At 34.9% G+C, this 22,009-nt stretch overlaps 3 protein-coding genes and 1 long non-coding RNA gene across 5 annotated transcripts in view; 2 read left to right on the plus strand and 2 right to left on the minus strand.

Annotated features, from left to right (window-relative positions):
- LOC138929159 (uncharacterized) overlaps positions 1 to 2,078 on the minus strand; it is a 38,277-nt gene extending 36,199 nt beyond the window's left edge. The window contains exon 1 of the long non-coding RNA XR_011445600.1: positions 1,734 to 2,078. This is a non-coding gene — a long non-coding RNA (uncharacterized lncRNA). The remainder of the gene's footprint in view (positions 1 to 1,733) is intronic.
- A 10,070-nt stretch (positions 2,079 to 12,148) lies between these two features.
- Positions 12,149 to 16,049, plus strand: LOC108080554 (SRSF protein kinase 3). 2 transcript variants are annotated; one of them, XM_017175359.3, is made up of 4 exons: positions 12,149 to 12,326; positions 12,869 to 14,033; positions 14,086 to 14,824; positions 14,891 to 16,049. In XM_017175359.3, the coding sequence occupies exons 2-4, from the start codon at positions 12,946 to 12,948 to the stop codon at positions 15,566 to 15,568; spliced, it is 2,505 nt and encodes an 834-aa protein (XP_017030848.1). In that variant the 5' UTR covers positions 12,149 to 12,326; positions 12,869 to 12,945; the 3' UTR covers positions 15,569 to 16,049. The 2 variants fall into 2 exon arrangements, with proteins under 2 accessions (XP_017030848.1, XP_017030850.1); XM_017175361.3 differs by having other exon boundaries at positions 12,944 to 14,033.
- Positions 16,050 to 16,301: 252 nt separating this feature from the next.
- On the plus strand, positions 16,302 to 18,796 carry LOC108080513 (uncharacterized). Its single transcript, XM_017175290.3, has 4 exons — positions 16,302 to 16,441; positions 17,416 to 17,757; positions 17,811 to 17,935; positions 18,000 to 18,796. The coding sequence occupies exons 2-4, from the start codon at positions 17,561 to 17,563 to the stop codon at positions 18,689 to 18,691; spliced, it is 1,014 nt and encodes a 337-aa protein (XP_017030779.1). The 5' UTR covers positions 16,302 to 16,441; positions 17,416 to 17,560; the 3' UTR covers positions 18,692 to 18,796.
- A 1,633-nt stretch (positions 18,797 to 20,429) lies between these two features.
- Positions 20,430 to 21,543, minus strand: LOC108080514 (mitochondrial inner membrane protease subunit 1). The gene is made up of 2 exons (XM_017175293.3): positions 21,162 to 21,543; positions 20,430 to 21,092 (listed from the first exon to the last, which is right to left on the minus strand). The coding sequence occupies exons 1-2, from the start codon at positions 21,258 to 21,260 to the stop codon at positions 20,676 to 20,678; spliced, it is 516 nt and encodes a 171-aa protein (XP_017030782.1). The 5' UTR covers positions 21,261 to 21,543; the 3' UTR covers positions 20,430 to 20,675.
- Between the last annotated feature and the right edge of the window lie 466 nt (positions 21,544 to 22,009).

A 22,009-nucleotide genomic window follows, 5' to 3' on the forward strand; every position in this document is an offset into this window, starting at 1 on the left:
ATCAAATATCATATATCAACTTACATATCAAAACAACGGAGAACAAACAACAACAGTAGGGCCAAGGAATACGAATTTGAATCCGAAATCCAGAGTCCCAGGTAGAGTCACAACAGCCACTTTCATTACATGGGCTCACACCTTTTGCCTCCTTCGGGTGGATGATGGAGTCGGAAGAAGGCAGCTAGGCAGCTGCCTTATGCAAATTTCCCAGGACACACGATAGCTTCTTGCATTTATGAATTATTGAACTATTGGCAGTCTAAGCAAATATAAATTGAGCAATAAATTGCTCAAGGATTCGAGCTTCTTCGACATCGATACGCGTGAGTCCTTTTCCCAAAAACATGTGACATGACGCAGTCAAAAAAATACAAAAAACAAAAAACACCAAGAGAGAGCCCAGATCCAATTACGATAGGGAGATATGTTATGTATGTAGTATGTGCCTCGCTGGGCCAATTAGAAGAGTTAGTGGCCCGTTTGATGGGCCCAAAATTGAGGTGACCACGTGGCCAAGTGCAGCAGCTGACAGGCAGCCAATGAAGATATTATAGAGAGAGAGAGAGAGTAGAGCACATTTTTAAAGATATATATATATACATATATATATAATATATAGATCAGGGACCGTAAATGCTTAAAGGAAAAATGTTTGCATAAAAAAATCAACTACTTAGAATAAAAAGTATAATATCCTGGGAATCCTAGTTGAATAATCTATCCATGATCATCATGCCGGATTTTTAGATTTCGAAATTGAATAATATTTTAAAAATCTATTAATACTATTATTTTTGATCAAAATCTAAATAAATATATAATTATTTTTAAACAAAAAAAAATATATATATAAAAAATTAAATAATAAATTAAAAAATAAAAGTGAAAAATTAAATAATATATTAAAACGAAAATAAATTAAAAAATAAAAATGAAAAATAATCATTATTTTTTATTAAAAACAAATAAAAATAAAAAATAATGATAATTTTAATAACAAATTTATTTAAAATATTCTTTATTTTTGATTAAAAATTTTATTTTATTAATCAACATTTTTGATTAAAAAAAATATATATTTAAAAATCAAAAATAATGATTATTTTTTAGTTTTATTTTATTTGTTTAATCAAAAATGCTTAAATATTATGATTATGTGCTGATTTTAAATTATTTTAATCAGAAATAATAATTTTCAATAATTTTTATAAAATTAATCAATTTTAATCAATGTGAAATCATCAAGTAATTTTCTAAATAAAATATTTTATAATAATTACAGTCCCTGGTATATACACCTCCTATATGTCCCCCAACTGGGTGACATTTTCCTCTTTGTCAAATGTCAATCACTGACAGCTGCTTGGACAACAACAAAAAACGGGAAGAACAAAAAAGAATCAGCAAACAATGAGCCCAGAGAGAGAGAGTCTTAAGGTTCCTCATCTTAAGCCAGATGCAAATGTTGGCACCCACGCCACCCGGCAGCTGCACAGGATTCCCATTCCAAACCCAAAACTATTGTGCAACCTAGGAAAGGATTTCTGGAGACATTGCAGGATTCGCCTGCAATACGAAAGCAATTTCTGTCAGGGATAAGCCAGGTCCAGGGGAGAGGAGAATGCAGCAGATTTGGAAATTAGAATGGCAAGAGATCAGTGGAGATCAGCAGAGTTTGAAAGAGATCGGCACAGATCGAAAGAGATCGCAGGAGATATATATAAACTCACATGTCTGAATGGGTTTAGAAGATGAATGACGGCGGTCCAGGACTCTCAATGAATGGCACACGCGCTCAGCCGGACTCAGGCGGATTAGATGCCACCTTTCTCCCTCCTCCGGTGACCGGTGGTTGTCGTCGGCTCATGCTAATGAGGATCAGCCAACAGGTAGCTGTACACCCTCTGCCGAGATCGTAAATCATCCCACCAGCACACCATGGGTAGGCGTTGGTAATCCTTTCGACACTTAATTAGTCCAAACTCTTGAAGCGAAACCGGAGAGCATAGAAATCGCCATTCGATTTGCATCAAGTCCAGCAGAGGATCAGATCGGATCTGGAAGAGATGAGCCAGAAAACGGAATGAGATCATAAAACAGTTGACAGAATGTCCCATAATCTGAGTTGTGGAAATTCACAGGTTCTTTTGGAAAGTTCTAATCTCAAACAGGGAACAGCAGGAAATGCTTAAAAACACGGAGATGTTGGAAAGGATTAGGGAAGTGAGTTTCTGTTTAAGATTTATATTATATATAATTTTAAATGGAAAGAAATCATATTTAATAATAAATCGGAGTACTATTCATTTGTTAATTTTCTGGCAAGCAGGTGGATTAATCAAATGCATTTCCCAGCACAAAAAAACATTCTAGAAAGGAGAAGCTTCTAGGATATTTATTAAAAAAATTAATAAAAAAATAGAATAAATACAAATAAAATAAAATTCATAAAAATAAAATAAATAAAAAATAAAATCAAATAAATTTAATTAAAATATATAAAAAATAAAATCAAATAAATTTAATTAAAATATATAAAAAATAAAATCAAATAAATTTAATTAAAATATATAAAAAATAAAATCAAATAAATTTAATTAAAATATATAAAAAATAAAATCAAATAAATTTAATTAAAATATATAAAAAATAAAATCAAATAAATTTAATTAAAATATATAAAAAATAAAATCAAATAAATTTAATTCAAATAAGTAAAATTACAAATAAAATTACAAAATAAAAGAAAACCCGCTCAAATGATGCCCAACAAACGCCTTACAAAACAATCGTTTAGCGCTCGCCTGCATATTTGCATATTTAATTGTTAAGAAAATTACCCAAATAAAATCCAGGATTCCCGCAATTAATTTCACGAAGAAAGCCACCCAAAAGGAGCCTATGCCTCGCCCAGGGCGAGCGGTATACAAAGGGATATAACACTGTGTATATGTACAAACGACAACAAGGATCGCGACGGTGTGACCGCAAGGCGGCGAAGAAGCGCCGCGACTTGGGTGTGCGTGTGTGTGTGTGTGCATCATTAGATAAAGAAAAGGGTTAAAATGCAAATTATTCTCAAATGGGAACGAAATCCATGGGATCCGTCGAACCTCCTCATCACACACATGTCAACCCCGGGGAAGTGAGTTTGTCAAGCGTTTGACAGCGCGGCGATCAGGTTCCTCTTCCTTTCTGGCCGAAAATTAATGCATGGCTGCAATTAAATTTGAATAAAATGTTAAAGTTATCGGGGCCCGTCGCGTCTTCCCTTAAAATTGCGTTTTGGGTAATTGATTAGCCCGCGGCGACCTTGGTCTGGATTTTCTTCCTCCACCTTTTCCATTTTCCCTTAAATGTTTTCTTTCCTTTTTTATTTTGGGTGTCTTCTCTATATATTTTTGTCCTGGCAAAGCTAATGTCCAGTTGCAGGCATTGCTAATGGTGGCCAGAAGGAGGCCTAATTACGGTTTAAGGACCACACCGCCTTCCCTGTGACATGTGCCTGTTTGCTTAGCTAAAAACTGCATCATTTACCAGGAAGGAGGAGGGGAGTCTTATGTATAGATAATATTTTTAAACAATAATTGTTTTGGGTAAACTAGAAATAGGAAATTAAATTTAAATTAAATTTGATATATTTGAAGAAAGAATTTTATGTTATACATCCTTTTTATAGAATTTAAAATGGCTATAATTAAAAATTTAAATTGACTTTGAAATATTTAAGTAAAGAATTTTATGTAATACATTATTTTTACAGGCTTTAAAGCGGAGCCTGGACTTCTCTGACATTTGGAATAATTATTTTCTGAATTTTGTGCAAAAATTAAATATTAAAATTAACTTTGAAATATTTAAAAAAACAGATTTTTACATAAATTGCTAAATTTTGTGAAATAGTTAAAAAATGTTAATTAACTTTAAGATATTTTAAGAACGAATTTTATGTAATAATTAATAATTTCTTAATTGTGTGCAGTAATCAAAATTGTAATTTAAATAAAAACATTTAAAGAAATAATTTCATGTAATAATTATTAATAGCTAAATTTTGCGCAAATATTTAAAATTAAAATGAACTTAAAAATATTTAAAGAAAACATTTTTCACAGCCTTTAAAATGGCGCCTATCTTGGAACTCAAAAAATGCTCTTTTTTATTAATTGCTGCATTTTGTGCAATAATTTGCAGGCAGGCAGGGGTACAGAGAGTCGAAAAGAGATCACTGGATTCTTTTATTTTACTTTTTTCGCACGTTTAAAATATATAGCGCCAGCAGAGGCAACCCTTAACCCCTTGCGCTTAACCCTTTCGGTGGTGGTGGTGGTGACCCCGGTTGTCTGATGATGCTAAACGTATTAACCCATGACCGCTTTAGCCATTGTTTATTGCCTAATTTGCGGTTAAATTTTGATTTTGGCACAATGATTTCGTTTTCGTTTTCATTTTCGAATTCACATTTCGCTTTACTTTTTTGTTACCCCTCGACATATTGAGATTTATGTGTGTGTGTTTGCCAAATAATAAATCTCAGCGGCGCAGAGAGTGTGCGAATTATTTCGCAAATTTTAAGATTTCTTTTTGGCGCGCCGTGTGCAGCGATAAGGAAACACAAAGGACCTCCACCAAAGGAGGACGTGAGAATGAGCCCAGGGTAAAGGAGAGCAAACCTTCTTTTATGCGAGATTATAAATGGTGAGTCTAAGCTAATATTGAGAATATAACAAGGGATACATAGGGGAATTAGGAATAATAATAGAAATTCTTAAATATTTGTTTTAATTTGTTTGTGTAGGTTTTTTAAGATTTTATGAGCTTATATTTAGGATTTTTAATATTTTAAAATAAACAAAAATCTTTTTTTGAATATTTAAAAGTTTATACAAATATTTGAAGATTTTTTTTTTTAATATTTAAAAGTTTTAAAAATATTTGAAAAATTATATTTATGATTCTAAATATTTAAAAATTTATACAAATATTTGAAGATTTTTTTTTTTAATATTTAAAAAATTATACAAATATTTAAAAATATTACAATATTTAGAAAAATATTTTTTAATTATATTTATTATTTTAGATATTTAAAAATTAATGCAAATATTTGGAGATATTTTGTCAAGTACTTAAAAATTTATATAAATACTAAAAAATCTTTTATTGAATTATATTAAAGATTTTAAATATTTAAAAATTCATAAAAATATTTGGAGACCTTTTTTTTTAATATTTAAAAATTTATACAAATATTTAGAAATCTTTTCTTAAATTATCCAAAAGCAAAAGTTAGGCCCAAGCTCCAACAAGAAACTCTAAAAAATAATACATATTATATAAATTACCATTAACTCTTTTTCTCTCTCGAAATATCCCTCAACTTAAACTTAACTCTTAAGTTAAGTATTTAATATTTTCTACTAATAATTAAAAAAATATATATATATAATTTCTTAAATATTCTCTATAAGAAATCATTAATCATTGGCTTTGCTATCGCAAGAACATTATCAAGGACTTTTGACTCTCCAAAACTAATGACTAAAAAGTGCAGAAAATCAATTAAAAACACGAACAAAAAAAATAAGGCAAAATGCTTACTATGTAATGACCCACCACCACAAGAGGCAGGACCCAGGGTCAAGGATCGCGCCACCATAATGATAAACTGTCAAAATTACAACGCTAGATTCATATCGGCAAATTGCAAGCCACTGGCCAAGCCACCCCATAACCCACGCGCCTAACACATTAACACGGCCCAAAGACTCGGCTTTGACCTCGTCCTCGTCCTGGAAGGACCTGCCAGCCTGCCCACTGTCGATCAGTGACTTTATGACTTTGTGGCTTGGGGTTTGTTTAGTTTTTTTGGTTAATTTAGGGTTAGCCGCGCGCGTATTTTTACGACGGGAAATTTGTCAGACGTTGACAGTTTTCAATTATATGTTTGCATATCGAGCGGGTTCTAATGCCTCGGTGGCATGTTTCCGCTTACAGGAAGCCAGGAAGCCGCCCAGGTCAGGTCCTTGCATAATTATAAAAGTCCATAAAGTCGATGGGTGGGTTGTCAAGGTTACCAGATTGGTTAATAGTTTGAAAGTGTTTTAGTTTTTAGAGAGGGTTTATTGGGTTTTTCAAATTGAAATATTTGATATTTGGATGAAAATATAAACTTAATATTATAGAAACTAATTAAGAGAGTTTAGTTATTATAAAATATATATATTTGATAGTTTTTAGACGATTTTTGGGGTTTTTAAATTGGTTTTCTTTAACTGAAATATTTTATATTTCGTTGATATTATGAAAATATGAACTTATTATTATAGAAACTAATTTAAAACAGAGTGTAGTTAATATATATATAATATATATAATAATAATATTTGTAAAAGATTGAAATTGAATAGTTTTTTAAAGGTTTTTACGCTTTTAATTTGGTATCCTTAATTGAAATGCTTAATATATCATAAATGTTAGGATTTATTTCTATAAAAACTATTTAAATTATAAAAAAAAGCATAGAAATTGTAAAATTAATTAAACTTTCCTTTAAATTATTTATCTCAAAATAGTTTAATTTTCAAGGGTTTCTTTATCAACCATCTTTAATATTTTCTAACTTTTAAGTTCAAAGAGAGTCTAGTTTTTATAAAAATATTTTTTATTTATTTTATAAGCCCTTAAAAACCCGTTTTTAAATAGAGAAAATATTTTAAATTATACAATTAACGTTGAAACTTCTAAAAGAAATAAAAACAAAAGAAGGTTTCCTATTAAAATACATGTAAATAAATATATATTACATTTATCTTAGAATATTATTATTTTGTAGGGTTTTTTATCCTAAAATATATTTCATATTAAATATATATATTTTATATTAAATATGAATATAAAATTATAAATAATTCCTAAATTTAAATTTCGAAAAAATATGTCGACTTTCAGAAACCATTTTGTATTAAAAAATTCTTTAAATATTGAAAATATTTTCAAATACCAATTTACATTTTAATTTTAAAATTTAAATCTCTGAAAAATTAAATACAAAGGAATATATAATATATAACTTATCCATGTCAAGAATAAACCATTCATTTAATTACTAAGACTCACTCCCATTTTTCGTCTGTGTAGTTACACTTTAAATCCAAACAAGAGACTTTAGATTTCAAATCAAAAATAAAAATGGAAATCCTAATGCCTTAAGCTTTTGTTTGCAAAACGCTCTTCTGCTTCTTCTGTAAACACAAGGCTGATGGATGTAATTGCTATAGATATAGCCTACCATTATCTATGGACCATATATCACTGAGACTGACCTGATTTATGTGCCGCTCTCGGCAATTGACAACTCCATCTCTAAACGCGTCGCGGGGTTGGAAACCGAATCCCCGAAGCTGTTTACACCGAAATTTATGTCACAAAATCAATTGTCCGACACAAAGCAATAAAAACAAGAGTCCAGGGTCAGTTGTGCAGAAGTCGAAGGAGTCCACGAGTAGTTTCTTTCACTGCGCTTAATCCAATGTCGCTGTTGCATAATTTTCCAAGCCGCTGAACCGGGGTGACGACCCGCCAAGATTGTCGCCGCCGCTGTGTAAATGAAGAGGTCACTCTCGGTCGTGGCGGCTCGGTCACTCGGTGCCGGTGTTTGTTTTGGTTTTTGTGACAGTTAAAGGATTACAGCGGCCGCGACATGGGCGCGAACTTTGCGGTGTTACACCGCAGTGTCATCCTGTCCGTGTGACTTCCCGCCGGACAGCTGCGCATCCTGTTCTATTCTATCCTTTAGATTCGATAAGGTTTTTTTTTGTGGCAATGTGTCAGGATGTGTAACAGTTTATGCCATGTCATATCCTGCAGCATAGGCACATCCTGCCGCTGAATGGTGTGATAAATGGACCAAACTAAAGCAGGGAGTGACTCCAAATGTCAAGACTCCCACGAAGACTGAAGGTGAGGAAATGATGTCCTTTTGATGTCATTTTATGCCAGCAAATTAAAATCGTTTTGAAATAATCCTTGATCTTTTCAAGAATTTATATATATATACCATATCTAGGGAAAAGGTTAAAGCATTTCTTGCTTTCTCAAATTTTCCTGCAAGTTTGCTGTCACGCAGAGTATGTCCTGCCAGAGGATGTGCTCACTGATGTGTGCATAAATAACTTACATGTAATAAAAATCCGTTATGGGATACGGTCCCACAGAGCGAAAGAGTTTTCTGTTTTCTTAATTAATTTCCCCGTGTTTTTCTTTGCAGCATCAGCAGGCAGGCAAAGCAGCCAAAGGGCCATTCCTTGATTGGCCACTGGTTTCCACAAAAAGGTCGTTGAGGGTCACAGAAGGGTCAACAGTTGTTGGCTGGGATGCTGGGATGGGGACCAGGAAAAGGGTTGCACGAGGAGTAGCCTAATCCAATTACAGATTGACCGCGCCTAGTCGCGCGTAATGAAAAAAGGTTACTTTCAGCTTACAGAGGGAAACCCCGTTATTTTCCAAAATTTTAAATGTTTACAATTAGGAAAATGGAAAATAGAAAGGGGAGAGGATAAAGATAGAAAAAATAGAAACAAAATTTTAGATATAATTGGTTTTAAGGGGAGGATTAGGTTTTTTTTATTAGTTTTTACAATTAATATTTAAGGAAATGAGTCAGAAAAGTCATATCTAAAATAGTATCTTCAATAGTATCTTCAATAGTATCTTCAATAGTATCTTCAATAGTATCTTCAAAAGTATCTTTTCCTCTAATAGAATTTAAAGAATTAAATTTGTACTCCTTAAATAAATAAATATATTTAATAATTCCATCATTTCAATCATCTTTTTCCTCAAAAAAAAATGTAAATAAGCTAATTGAGTTCTTCAGTAAATAAATACAATTATCAATTCCATCATTTCACTCATCAGACATTCTATTCCCATTCAATATAATCAAGTGTTTGTGTCAAGATCAACTCATATTTTGTTGGTTATATTGTTAAGTATGCAAAAGATCGTTTCTTGAGGGAATCGAGTGGAGGGTTTGCAGGGAAAAACAGATGGAGACACGCCGACAGCTGTCCTTGGGGTGTTGCTGGAGATTTTTCACTTCTCCATTGTCTTGGCAACGCTTCCTTTTTGTCAATGTGCAGTTATGTCCTTCGGAGTCCTATTTTTTTCTGTCTTCCTCCTCCTGTTCTTTATTTTCTATTTTTTTTTTTTTTTTTTGGCAGTGTGGCATGTGCCGCCGCTTTATTGTGTGCCAATTGGCATTGCAGCTGCCCGTCGCAAGGAGACGAGGTCCTTTTGTCACAGCATCTCAAACTCAAGTCATTGTCAAAAAAAAAAATCCAGCAAAAATGCGCCAATTACGTTGCTCATTATCTTTGAGAGGGGGGAATTTTGAATTTTGAATTGGAACTGGATCAAGGATCAGCTGCCGGAGCTTGGCGCTGACTTTTTTTTTAAGATCCTTTGTGGCAAAAAAAAAAAAGTCAAAATAATCCTAATTTAATAGTTGTTTAAAGGGGAATTCTTTGCTTATTTAATATAATCTATTTTATTAATATAGTAACAGTAAGCTAATAAAAATTAATGAAATTAATATTTGAAAAATATTTAAAATATTTATAAAATATTGAAAATATTTAAAAAAATATTTGAAATATTTATAAAATATTGAAAGTATTTATAAAAATATTTTTAAAATATAAATAACATTTATAAAATATTAAAAATATTTATAAAATATAAAAAATATTTATAAAATATTAAAAATATTTTTAAAATATTAAAAACGTTAATAAAATATTTATAATATATTAAAAACATTTCTAAAATATTAAAAACATTTATAAAATATTAAAAACATTTCTAAAATATTAAAAAAAAATTATAAAATATAAAAAATATTTATAATATATTAAAAATATTTATAAAATAAAAATATGAATATAAATATTATTGACTTCTTAAAAAGACGTAGAAAACTGGAATTATTATTTATAATAAATATTAAATATTTTAGCTTTAAGCCACTTAACTATAGGGTTTAAGGTTTCCTGTTGAAAAAAATCAAATTTTCTGTTGACAAAGGCCCCGGAAAAAGGGATGTATGCAAATGGCTAAATAATAAAGCCTCATTTTCCAGCTTTTCCCTGCTCGGCATTGAGGAAATAAATCAAATGAAAAGCCTAGGCATTGCTCATTATTGCCCGGCTTTCCAGCTGGCTTCCAGCCCAACCACCCACCAGCTTTAATAAAAAAAAAAACGGGGAAAAATTGACATTAATTTATTTAAATTTTCCTTCCATTGTGTGCTGGGCACACATAAACAGTTCATTAGAAGAAAGAACCCGTTTGTGAGGGACGGGACACTTGAAATTACGCTTAATTGGCGAAGAAACAATGCCAAGGCGAGGAGGGTTCCTCCTCGGGGGAAGAGAAAAATGAAAATGATAAGGAAAACTCCCTAATTACAAACAAGATTTTCCTAGGGGAGGTTCAAGTTGTCCCGCCTGGGAACCTGGGAAACTCTTTGCTTTTTTCCGGGGCTTTCCAAGGTTTTTGGATATTTAAAACACGGTTGTCCCCCCAATATTATTATTATTATTAGTTTTTTTTTTAATAAATATTTGAGGAGGCATTTTCACTTAAGCCAGCAGGGAAATCGTAATCGAAATCCATTGTGTGCAAACAGAAGGTCGATCTGCAACCCTAAGCGGAAAATTTGTTTAAACAACTGAGCAAATATATATAGAAACAGAGACAGCAGAAAATTTCCCTCCGGTAGGGGTAAGTTTTTTCATTTTTTTACACATATTTTGGAAACTTTTTTCTCCCTCAAAAAATTGGTGGAAATGAATTAAGTACACACACGACGAGCATGTTAAGCTGGCAATCAAAATACAAACAGAACGGGGACGGGAGGGATCAATGGGAGCTATTGTTGTCCGAGAAACTGAAGCACCTGAGTGAGGCATGCTGACTCCTCTACATATATCTATATATATATATGTATTTGCAACTATGTATGTCCACATAATCCCTTGATAATCCCTTCACTCAGCGCTGTAAACTCCCAACTACTGCCTCCAAATGGCATTTTCCAAATCAACGCACACAGCGGCAGCACAAAGGATTTTCGCCCTCAATTGCACAGCAATTTTTATTTGAAAAAAAAAAAATTATAGCAAAATGAAAATAAATAAAATAAAGAGCCAAATGGGCATAGCCAAAAATATTATCAAGTGCTGCTTAATTGTTGAAAAAGAAAGAAAATGGAAAAGGGGTCGAAATTGACCCACATAAATAATATAATGTTTTTTCTTAACTGAAACATTCCCATAACTGTCGGAATTAATATTAAATTTAAAATAAAATTTAAGGAAATATATTTTAAAATATAAATAAAAATGTTCAACAATAAATAATAAATAATAAAATAACAAATAATAAAAAAAACAGAACAGAAGTCATTTTTAAGGATTTAAATAAATGTTTAGAAATAAATATAAATAATAGTTTTAAGGTTGTAAGAAGCTTAATTTAAAAATAACATAGCTCGGCCAAAAAGGCATTAATTTCCATTTGGACAACTGTACTGTGTTAGTTTTTATAAATTTAATAAGCCTGCATACTTTTTTTTTTTAATTAAAAAAAATAAAATTTTTGTAAATTTGTTGATAATTTTAACGATGTAACCCCTTATCAAATTTTGAAAAAAATTGCTAAAAAAATATTTGGCCCCGGATATGGCTAAATCGATTCGGCTGTTGATGCTGATCAAGAATATATACGATTTATAGGGTCGGAAATGACTCTTTCACTATTTTGCAAGCTTCTCACTGAAATTCTAATACCCTGAAAGGGTATAAAAATCAAGTGTTTTTCGAGTTTATTTTAAAAATTAAAAATATACTTAAGCATATCTTAGGGAGGACTTAGGAAGGACTTTCGATGGGATCACAAAAGTATGCTATCAAATTTTAAGGAATAACGAAAAGTGTTCATGAAAAGGATAACATACTCCAGCATACCCAAGACACCCTAAAATAATGCTATAAAATATTAATAACAAAGGTTTCCGTGCTATTTCAGCTTCGAACTTAGTTTTGAGATTATTTTTAGGCAGAAATTCAACATATCAGCAGGCTTACCCTCAAGTGTTGCGGAACGTTTCGGTTTTTTTTGAAACAAAAATCATTTAGTATCAATCTTGGGAACGAACAAGTACAAAAGAAAAAAAATTCTGCAGAAAAAGCAATTCTCATAGAATATATGTATATATTTTGCAGTATAAAAACGACAAAACTTCGGCAAAATCGTTAACGGTAAGTTATATTTAAGCATATGTAATTTAAAAAAAATGAATATACATATATATTTTTTAATATATATTAAAAGATTTTTTAAAATTTAATTTTAATTATTTATATATATAATATATTATTAATGTGCTGTATACCGTATACTTAACTAAACTTTACTTAAATGCATATTTATTGTTATTGAACAATATTAAATATAATGGCTAGATCAAATCGGCTGATTACTATTTTTATTAACAGCATTCCATAGGTGATTCTTTGTATAATATATATATTAACTATATTTTAAGAAAATGTACTTTAATTAAAATATTTTTCCTTTCCAATAAATTCTTTTTATGGAAAATTATTTTTATGAAATTCTTTTTATGAAATTCTTTTTATGAAATTCTTTTTATAAAATTCTTTTTATGAAATACATTTTAATACATTATATACATTTGCAATCTAAAATCTAGTAGTCCTTGCCCCCCATTGTCAGACTCAAACCCACCGACAAACATTTAATTTAGTCGATTTTTGGTCACCCCTGTTCCCTTCACTAGGAACTCTCTCTCTCTCTCTCTCTTAGTTTTAAATTCGATATCGAAAGATATATATCCCCAATCTTCAACCATTAGGGATGACGGACAACAGTGACAATAACGCAGACGAAGAGTTCTTTAGCTTCACCTCGGGGTCTTCCAACGAGAACTTGAGCGTGAAACCGGCCCAAATCCACTTGCCAGTAGAAGCAGAAGAACGTGAGGAACATTCAGAGTCAAGTGCTAGGGTCTTGGTGCTGCGGTCCGAGAACGATATCGAAGGAGAAGAGGGGGAGGAGTGTTCAGAATCGGATACAGATCCAAAAGAACCACCGATACAGCATGAGAATTCCGAGGAAGCCGAGGCAGACTCGCCGCCGGGTTCCACTTTGACCTATGCTGAGGAAGAGGAGGAGGATAATGGTAATGATAACGATAACGATGATGATGATGGCGACGGCGATGTCGAGGACGTGGTTGAAGAGGAGGACGACAACAATGACGCTGGTTATGTTGAGGATGGGGAGGAAACCGAAGATGGCGAGGACGTCGAGGACGATGAGGCTAATCAGTTTTGTGTGGATTATGACTCGGATTCCATGCAGAAGGAGAGCCCAGGACAGTACAAATTTGGTGGCTATCATCCGGTATCGGTGGGCGATGTCTTCAAAGATCGTTACTATGCCATCCACAAGCTCGGCTGGGGACACTTCTCCGTCGTCTGGATGTGCTTTGATATTAAAATGGAACGCTATTGCGCCATCAAATTGGTCAAATCCGCTGATCATTTCACCGAGACGGCCCGCGATGAGATCGAGCTTCTCAATTTCATCACCGTCAGCCACTGGCATCCATTGCGCGATCGCATTGTCCAGTTCACAGATCACTTCCAAGTGAGCGGCACCCACGGCACGCACCTGTGTTTGGTCTTTGAGATCCTGGGCGATACCCTGCTCAAGCTGATCCAGCGGTCTCGCTACCAAGGTCTACCGATCCGTAATGTCAAGCAGATAGCTCTTCAGGTGCTGGAGGGTCTCTACTATATCCACAAACATTGCAACATCATTCATACCGATTTGAAGCCCGAGAATGTCCTGGTGGTGGGCAATAATCTGGCTATACGCGCCCAGGCCACACGCGTGGTGACTGCCTTCTTCAAGGACAATGCCCATCTCATCAGGCCGAGGTAAGTGAGCGGAGAAGGTATATCTTATATCGCATGTCAAATTATTTCCCAGAAATGCCACTGGTGGCATGGCCGCTGCTCATCGTTCCGTCAGCTTCCTGGTTTCGGATGACTGTGCCTGTGGCATCGCCGAGAACAAGAGCACTGGCAAGGGTTCCCGCTCGACTAAGAGAAATGCCAATTGTTTGCCTAAAAACACAACAAAGACTTTCACTTCTGCCACCAAGCTGACCAAGACCGCAAAGCGAAAGTTACGGGCTCGTGCCAAGCGCAGCATTAGCTTCTTTCTGGAGCACCGTCAGTGGTTGCGCCAGCAGGCCATAGACGATCTCATGATCCTGGCCCAAAGCAATTATCTAACGCCAACTCTGGCTGCTCGGGCTGTCACCGGCAGGCTCTCCTTTATGCCACCCCTTGACGGCGTGGTGATCCTGAACGAACAGGACTTTGAGCAAGTGGAGCAATTGGAGCAGATGGAGCGTTCAGGCGGTAAGAAAACTGGAAAGCGAAGCTCACAATTAAGGCTAGAGCCAACTCACTATATCGGAAGGACATTGCCAAAGGGACCCTACTCGGAAGCTGTGCGTATGCTATTCAATAGCCCGTTAGAGTTCATTTGGAATGTCCAAAAGAGGACGAGAGAGTTGGACAGGGTGGAGCGAGAGCGCCATAAGCTGGGCAAGGTGGTGACCATGCGGGCGGGAAAGATTAGGTCGCAGGGGAACAGCAGCAGTAGCAGCGGTATAGTCAAGATTATGAAGATGGTATTCGAGCATGGATCGCCAATGGGGGTAATTATTTACCATTTATTATTATTAATTATAATTAAATTGGCACTTACCCCATCTTTGCTTCAGAACGAGCGTCGCAGCCACCTGCCAAACTTGGAGATCATTTCCCGCAAGGATCCTGCTTTGGAGTACTGCCCGCTGAAGGTGAAGATCGCTGATATGGGCAATGCCTGCTGGTTCAATCATCATTTCACCGACGACATTCAGACGAGGGAATACCGCGCTCCAGAGGTCATTCTGGGTGCCGGCTACAACGAAAAGGCAGACATCTGGAGTGCCGCCTGTCTCTTTTGGGAGCTGGCCACCGGCGATTATCTGTTCAATCCCCAGGAGCGTCGCGGAAAGGCCACCTTGGATGAAACGCACATAGCCAGCATCATTGAGACCTGCGGTCCCATACCCAAGGAGCTGATCGCCACGGGCTGCATGTCGCACAATTTCCTCCGTTCGAATGGAACGCTGCGTCACATCAGGAATCTCCAGCAGCGTTCTTTGAGCGCCGTTCTAGTGACCAAGTACGGTTGGTGCACCAGCGAGGCCCGGGAGTTTGAGTCGTTCCTGCAGCCCATGCTGCATCCGAGTCCGCGCAGGCGATCCTCGGCCTTGAACGCTACGATGCATGCTTGGTTGCTGGAGGACGCGGAAGCGGACGCGGTGGACGTGGAGCACCAGGGTCACTGGCCGATGTATCAACGCAAGGAAACAAAGCGCGAGAGCACACCGGAACCGCGGGGGTCAAAATAGGTTGCCTGGTTTACACACACACGTTTTTCTTGCCAGTTTTCATTGAAAAATTCAAGTTTAGTGTACACCTGCCGGCAGACTAGCGTGTGTTTTGCAACACTGTATTGTGTGTGTGTGTGCAGCCACATGCCATAAAATTCACGTTTGCCACTGGCTCGCACTGCTGTCTTTTGGCTAATTTTTTGTATTCTTTTCAAAAAATTTTCAATGAATTTATACATATGAAAAGTTTCAAAACCGCAAAACACTCAGGCGACCAAGGAGCGAAGGGGCAGACCGGCTTATTCGAGGCACACAGACGCAACACGAAGATTCCACACCGATTCCCGATTCCGGATTCCTGCCTTGCCTTCGTCGTCCTTCGCCTCGTTGTCCACACTCTAACAACGATTTAGGAGAGTTTTATTAACACAAATAGCAATACAACTATGAATATGTATTAAAATTATTGCCATTTCGTTTCTTATTGGCCAGCACTTCACTCGATCAGTCTGTTTAACACTGCTTTTCGTTTTCGTTCGTTTTCCAACACTGGCCTTAAATACAAAGTAAATGAAATTGCAAACAAAAAAAAAAAAACAGCTGTGAACTAATTGGCTGCAAGTTATAGGTGATCTGATAATTTCTTAGTTACTAGAGAGAATGTTTAAATGTAGCAAAAACAATAAATTCAAAGCTAAACACAGCTTTTAGCTGTTTGCAAAAATAGCCAAGTTATCGGCACCTGTGCCAAACAGCTGATGAGCGGCAGTGTCCATCCCTAGAACTTGGAAAGCGGTGTGTAAGGAATTGAAATCGCGCGCTGTTTTTGCTGTGTGTTTGTTTTTGTGCCAAAGTCCAGTTAAACAATTAAACAATTGTCTAGCTAGCCAGGTAATACAGTGCAATTCATACAGCTTCGCTTATTGGTGATCTATTTGTGAGTGGAATTGGTGAAGCTTTGCTGCTGCAAGTGACAAGATTGTTGTTTTGTTATGTAAAAAGCTAAACTCGCGCGCATAAATTGTCTGGCGCGTTGATAACAGCAGCACTCGAACGCAACGCAGCTTGATAAACACAATTCTCTCGTTCCTACACAAACAACAACGAGAGAGAGAGCCCTTGCGGAAACCAATTCAAACGCACACACTGGCACCCGCCGCCCACACACACATACACGCGCACCTTGGGCTGTCATTCAAGGTTGCTAGCTAGAGATGAGCAAACGGCGGCAGCGATATCGTGTCACGAGGCTAGCTTTTGCATTCAAATTTAAAAAATATTAAATATTTAAAAAAAAATATTTTTTATTGGATTCAAATTTGTAATATATTCTTTTTTTTTTTAAATAAATTAATTTTTTTTTGTAAAGTTCATAAAAAATAAAATTATAAAAATTAGAAATTAAATTAATAATGGTTAAGAAAGGTTTTCATATTTTCCTTTAAATTATTTCGTATATTTTTATTGGAAATAATAATATTTTTTTAGTAAAATGAGTTTATTTTACTAAAGTTTATAAACAAAAAATTAAAAAATATATAAATTTAATTAATTAAATAAAAATTAATTTCTATTTCAATAAAACAATATTTTAAAAATCTAAAAATAATATTTTTAAACAATCGTCGCTCATCTCTGGCAGGTGACACTGATACTGACATGAGCGCCAAATTTGAACTGTCAAGAACAGAAAACCCGAAACGTAACAGCGCCTTTATCGCTTATCTTGCGCTAGCAAATAGATAGTGGGGCTATATACTCCTCCTTCTTATCCACCTGCCCAACGGATTTGCATTGATGTTTGGAGCCGTACGGCTTTTTCAACCCGTCTATTTTTCTGCTTCGTTTCACGCACACACATACAGCAGGCCCAGGGATTGGCTTCGCCACGAACACTGGAAATACCTCCTCCGATCTCCAGTTGCGACGCCAACGTGGTCGCGGGCCTCTGCCATCGTCGTCGTCGTCGTCATCGTCATCGTCGTTGCCTTTGAGTTGCGCAATTATTTAATGTTGGCCGCAGGTCTTGTGGGTCGCAGAAACGTTCTAACCCTGCCGGCGTTCAATTCATGGAGAACGCTCCATCGGACCACTAGACACCGCTCATCATCAACGGCAGCACTGCGACCCGAGCTAAGGGGGATTGGGAACCGAGATCAGTTACAGTCACAGCCACAGTCACACCCACAGCGGCTGTTAACAAGGGGGTAAGTTTCAGAAATTTCCAGTTAAAAACCCAATTGCATCCCTTCTGTTGAAGCTTTAAGGTCATGGAAACTCCAGCGGATGTCTTTCGCGGCATCACGGATCGCTTTGCCGGCGTCACAGTGGATGGACGCGAAGAGAATGTGGACAAAAACATCTCTTTCAGGGATAAACTAAAGAGTGGGTATGAAAAGGAGTTTTATAAGAGTTCTTTACATGATTAGCCCCCCCTTCCCACACCCAGAATCTCTGGACTTTTGGACGGCTAACAAGAACCGAGCGATTTGGTTTCGTGTGTACAAGGAGCAAGCCGACTGGGTGCCCGTTCTGGCGGAGAATGGTTTCGATTTCCATCATGCCCGGACCGGAGAGGTAGTCCTCTACCGCTGGCTGCCGCTGGACGAGTCCAGCAATCTGCCCACCTATGCCCATACCCTAATGGGCGTCGGCGGTTTGGTGATCAACGAGAAGGACGAGGTTCTGGTGGTGTCCGATCGGTATGCAATGATACCCAATAGCTGGAAGCTGCCGGGCGGCTATGTAGAGCCGCAGGAGAATCTCATCGATGCGGCAATTCGCGAGGTGGCCGAGGAGACGGGCATTCGCACCGAGTTCCGTTCGGTGGTCAGCCTCCGGCATGCGCACGGCGGCAGCTTTGGCTGCTCCGATATGTATATAGTGGTGGGTTTGAAGCCCCTCAATTTGGACTTTAAGCGCTGCGAGCGTGAAATCGCCAAACTCCAGTGGATGCCGGTGGCCGAATTTCTGGAGCATCCGCAGGTGCATCAGACCAACAGGCAGTTTGTTCGCACATATCTGGACTATCAGCGGCGGGGGCTGACCATCACCTGTCGCGACGATGTCCACCAGGTGCTCAAGAAGAAGTACAACCTGTATTATGTGGAGGAGGAGCAAAGGGATCCCAGCCAGGCTTAAGATGCTTGATTTCAGTGGCCAAGTCCTTAGTGCAATTTCTATTAGGTCAACAGCACAGCTAATTTGTTTATAATTTAGTTAAATAAATGCTATTTTTTTTATAAATGTTTTTTTGTTTAGTTTTTCTCTTGGTTTTTGGTTGTAAATTTTCTGATGTTTTGTTGTGGTTTTTTTTTAATAGTTACATTAAAAAAAAACGTAAGTAAATTGAATTAAATTTAATTTAATATTTTTTAAATTTAAATTTAATTAATTTACATTTTTAGATTTAAAATCAATTAAATTAAATTTTATAATTTAAATTTAATTAAATTAAATTTATAAATTTGAATTAAATTTTTAAATGTTAATTTAAGTAAATAACATTTTTGAATTTAAATTTATTTAAAATAAATTTTTTAATCTAAATTGAATTAAGTTATTTTTTAAATTTAAATTGAATTAAATTACGTTTTTAAATGTAAATAAAATTTTAAATTTAAATTAAATTTTTTAAAATATGTTTTTATGTCGGTGTTTAATATACATAAACCCTAGAAAATTTGGTAATTTAAATTTAAAAAAATTTAAAATTTTAAATTTAAACTCCTAAATGTGTCTATTATTTAAAAATTTAAGAAGTTAACTAATTACTAATTAATCAAAATTTATGTTTATTATTCAAATCTGTGTCTGAGTTTTAAAAGACATTTAATTTGAGAATTGCTTAAAAAGGGACAATAAATAAATTATGTGTGAGCTTTTTAAAAAAATTTTAAAATGATTACTTATTAGGTTTCCTTAAGAAATAAGTTTTGCTTAAAAACTATTACTCTTTAAGGTATTTCGACTTATCGAAGGTATCCAAAACCGAATTAGGTTTGATATTTTCCTCAACATTTACAAGAAGAATTAATATTTGTAAAAGCAAGTCTTAAAAAATTAAAAAAAAAATTTCTTAAGAAGTTAAAAGTCTAAAATAATGTTAGAAAAAATGGGGAAAAATTAAGGAAACATAATTTTTCAGTCTGAAGTAGTTTATATATTTTAAAAACTACAAAAAAATTAATTTTTGTAAATACAATTTTTACAAAATTTATTAACAAATTTTTTATTAAGCTTAAAGTATTAAATAATGTTCAATAAATTGAAAAAAAAGAATCATATTTTTTTATTCTAAAAATTATTTAATTAATTAATTAAGATAATGCCTCTGCCAAAATATTAATTTTAGGAAATTGTAAATAAGAAAGTCATAAATAAAAAAATATATATATTAAATATAAATAAACCTAATTTAAGTAAATTACGTAAGTCTTACTTTAAATTAATGATTAAAAACAAGAAAGTTAAATAAAAACTATCAGAGAATACAAAAAAATATTTAAGAAAATATTTAAATATTTAAAAACAAATACAAAGAAAAATATTTAATGATATATTTAAATATATTGTTAAATATTTTTTGTATACTCTGAATTAACTATAAATATTTTTAAAAAACGTAAAATATTTTTTGTGTATATTTTCGTTAAATATTTTTCTCTGAATTTACTTAATAGTTTTTACTCAACTTCCTTGTTAAGAAAAACATAAATATACAAAATAAAATAATTAAACTAATGAACCAGAAAGACCCTTCTATATATTTTATACTCTCAACTTTTGCACTCTGCATATTTATTAAATTCATCAACATGCCTAAAATACATTTATCTGTTGATAACAAAAATTGTATATAAAACTAAAGACTAACTGCTTGTTTTCTGCAAGTGTTTTTTTTTTTATTTAAGAAAAAAGACAAAGGAAATGTTTAAATAAATGTATTACATATATGTATGGGCAGTTCCTTGAGACGCTTCTCCTGCTTTATTCCTCCAAAAACATCCAACATCGCACAGAATCTACATGGTTTACGATAATCTACAGCAGTTCCCCCCAACCAAGGGACCTCAACGCCGGGGAAAACCAAGTTAAAGTTTGAGAAAAGTAAAACAAACCAATTCTAGAGACCGGTGAGCTCGGAGAGCGGCCAGATGCGGCAGAGCACGCGGCTGCGGATGAGGCCGATGGGTATGGGTCCATAGTAGCGCGAGTCGGAGCTATTGGCCTTGTTGTCGCCCTCGATCCAAACGTAGCCACGGGGCACATAGTCCCTCACCATTAGGGGCTTCGTCTTGCCACCACCAGCCTTGTCGCCGGTCTCCGGACTAAACTCGTTCTCAATGGGATGCGGCTTCTGGGTTAGCACCGGGTCACCGGACACGGCCACAATCCGCTTGCAAATGTACTGGCCGGCGTTGATCGGGGAAATGGCAATGATGATGTCGCCGGGACGATAGGTGCGCCAGTGCTTCGACAGGCGTTCGGTGAGCAGGACGTTGTCCGAGTACAGGGTGGGCTCCATGGAGGGTCCCTTGCACTGGCCACCCAAAAATAAATCATTTAAGTTGAGATGGAAAGCTCTGAATTGCAGAGATGCCAGCCTTACCAGGACAAAGTCACCGATGTACTCGAAGGTGCAGTGGGTCATGGCGGCATAGACCACCGCGTAGCGCGCTAGGCGGCCCAGACGAGCAAGGACCTTCATGGCCGTCTCAGGGCATTGCCCGTGTCCTGGCAGTGGGCAAAAACGGGTCCGGGAAAGACCCTGAGAGAATGTTTATGTTGTGTAAAATCCGGCCCCAGGGCTGCACTGCTCCTCAACCTGTGCGTCAGCTGGCGGGCTCCAAGAGCTCAAAGAAGAAGCAAACCGAATTTGGGCGCTCAATTCAAACGGCTGGAGGGAATGGACCGCGGAATTGAGAGCTTATTTCCACCATTCATTTGTAAATTTTGACAATTATTGCAGGGTCTAGTCGGTTTCGAAAAATATATACAATTATAACTTTAAAAACTTGCGCTAAAAATTAAAAAAAATGGTGTTAAAGCCCAGCAAGTTGTTTTAAAATAATAAAATTAAATTAAATTGTGATTAGGGATGGCACAAAATATCGAAATATATATAAAAGTTCGATATATTAAAATATAATTTTAATTGCAATATATTTGTGATAAAAATTCTCTTGAAAATGTAATTAAAATATTTAAATATATACATATAAATTTAAAAATTAAAATATAAATTTAAAAATTAATTAAAATATATAAATATACATATGTGTTTAGTTTTATATAATGATTTATAAATATACATTTTTAAACGTCTAAATAAATATTTATTTAAAAATTTAATAAATATTAAAAATAAGTTTGTTAAATATTAATTAAAAATTTAAATTAAAATATATAAAAAATGAATATGTGCTTTAAATATCAATTTAAAAATTTAATTTAAAA

This window comes from Drosophila kikkawai, chromosome X (genome assembly GCF_030179895.1).
Source record: "Drosophila kikkawai strain 14028-0561.14 chromosome X, DkikHiC1v2, whole genome shotgun sequence".
Taxonomy (NCBI): domain Eukaryota; kingdom Metazoa; phylum Arthropoda; class Insecta; order Diptera; family Drosophilidae; genus Drosophila; species Drosophila kikkawai.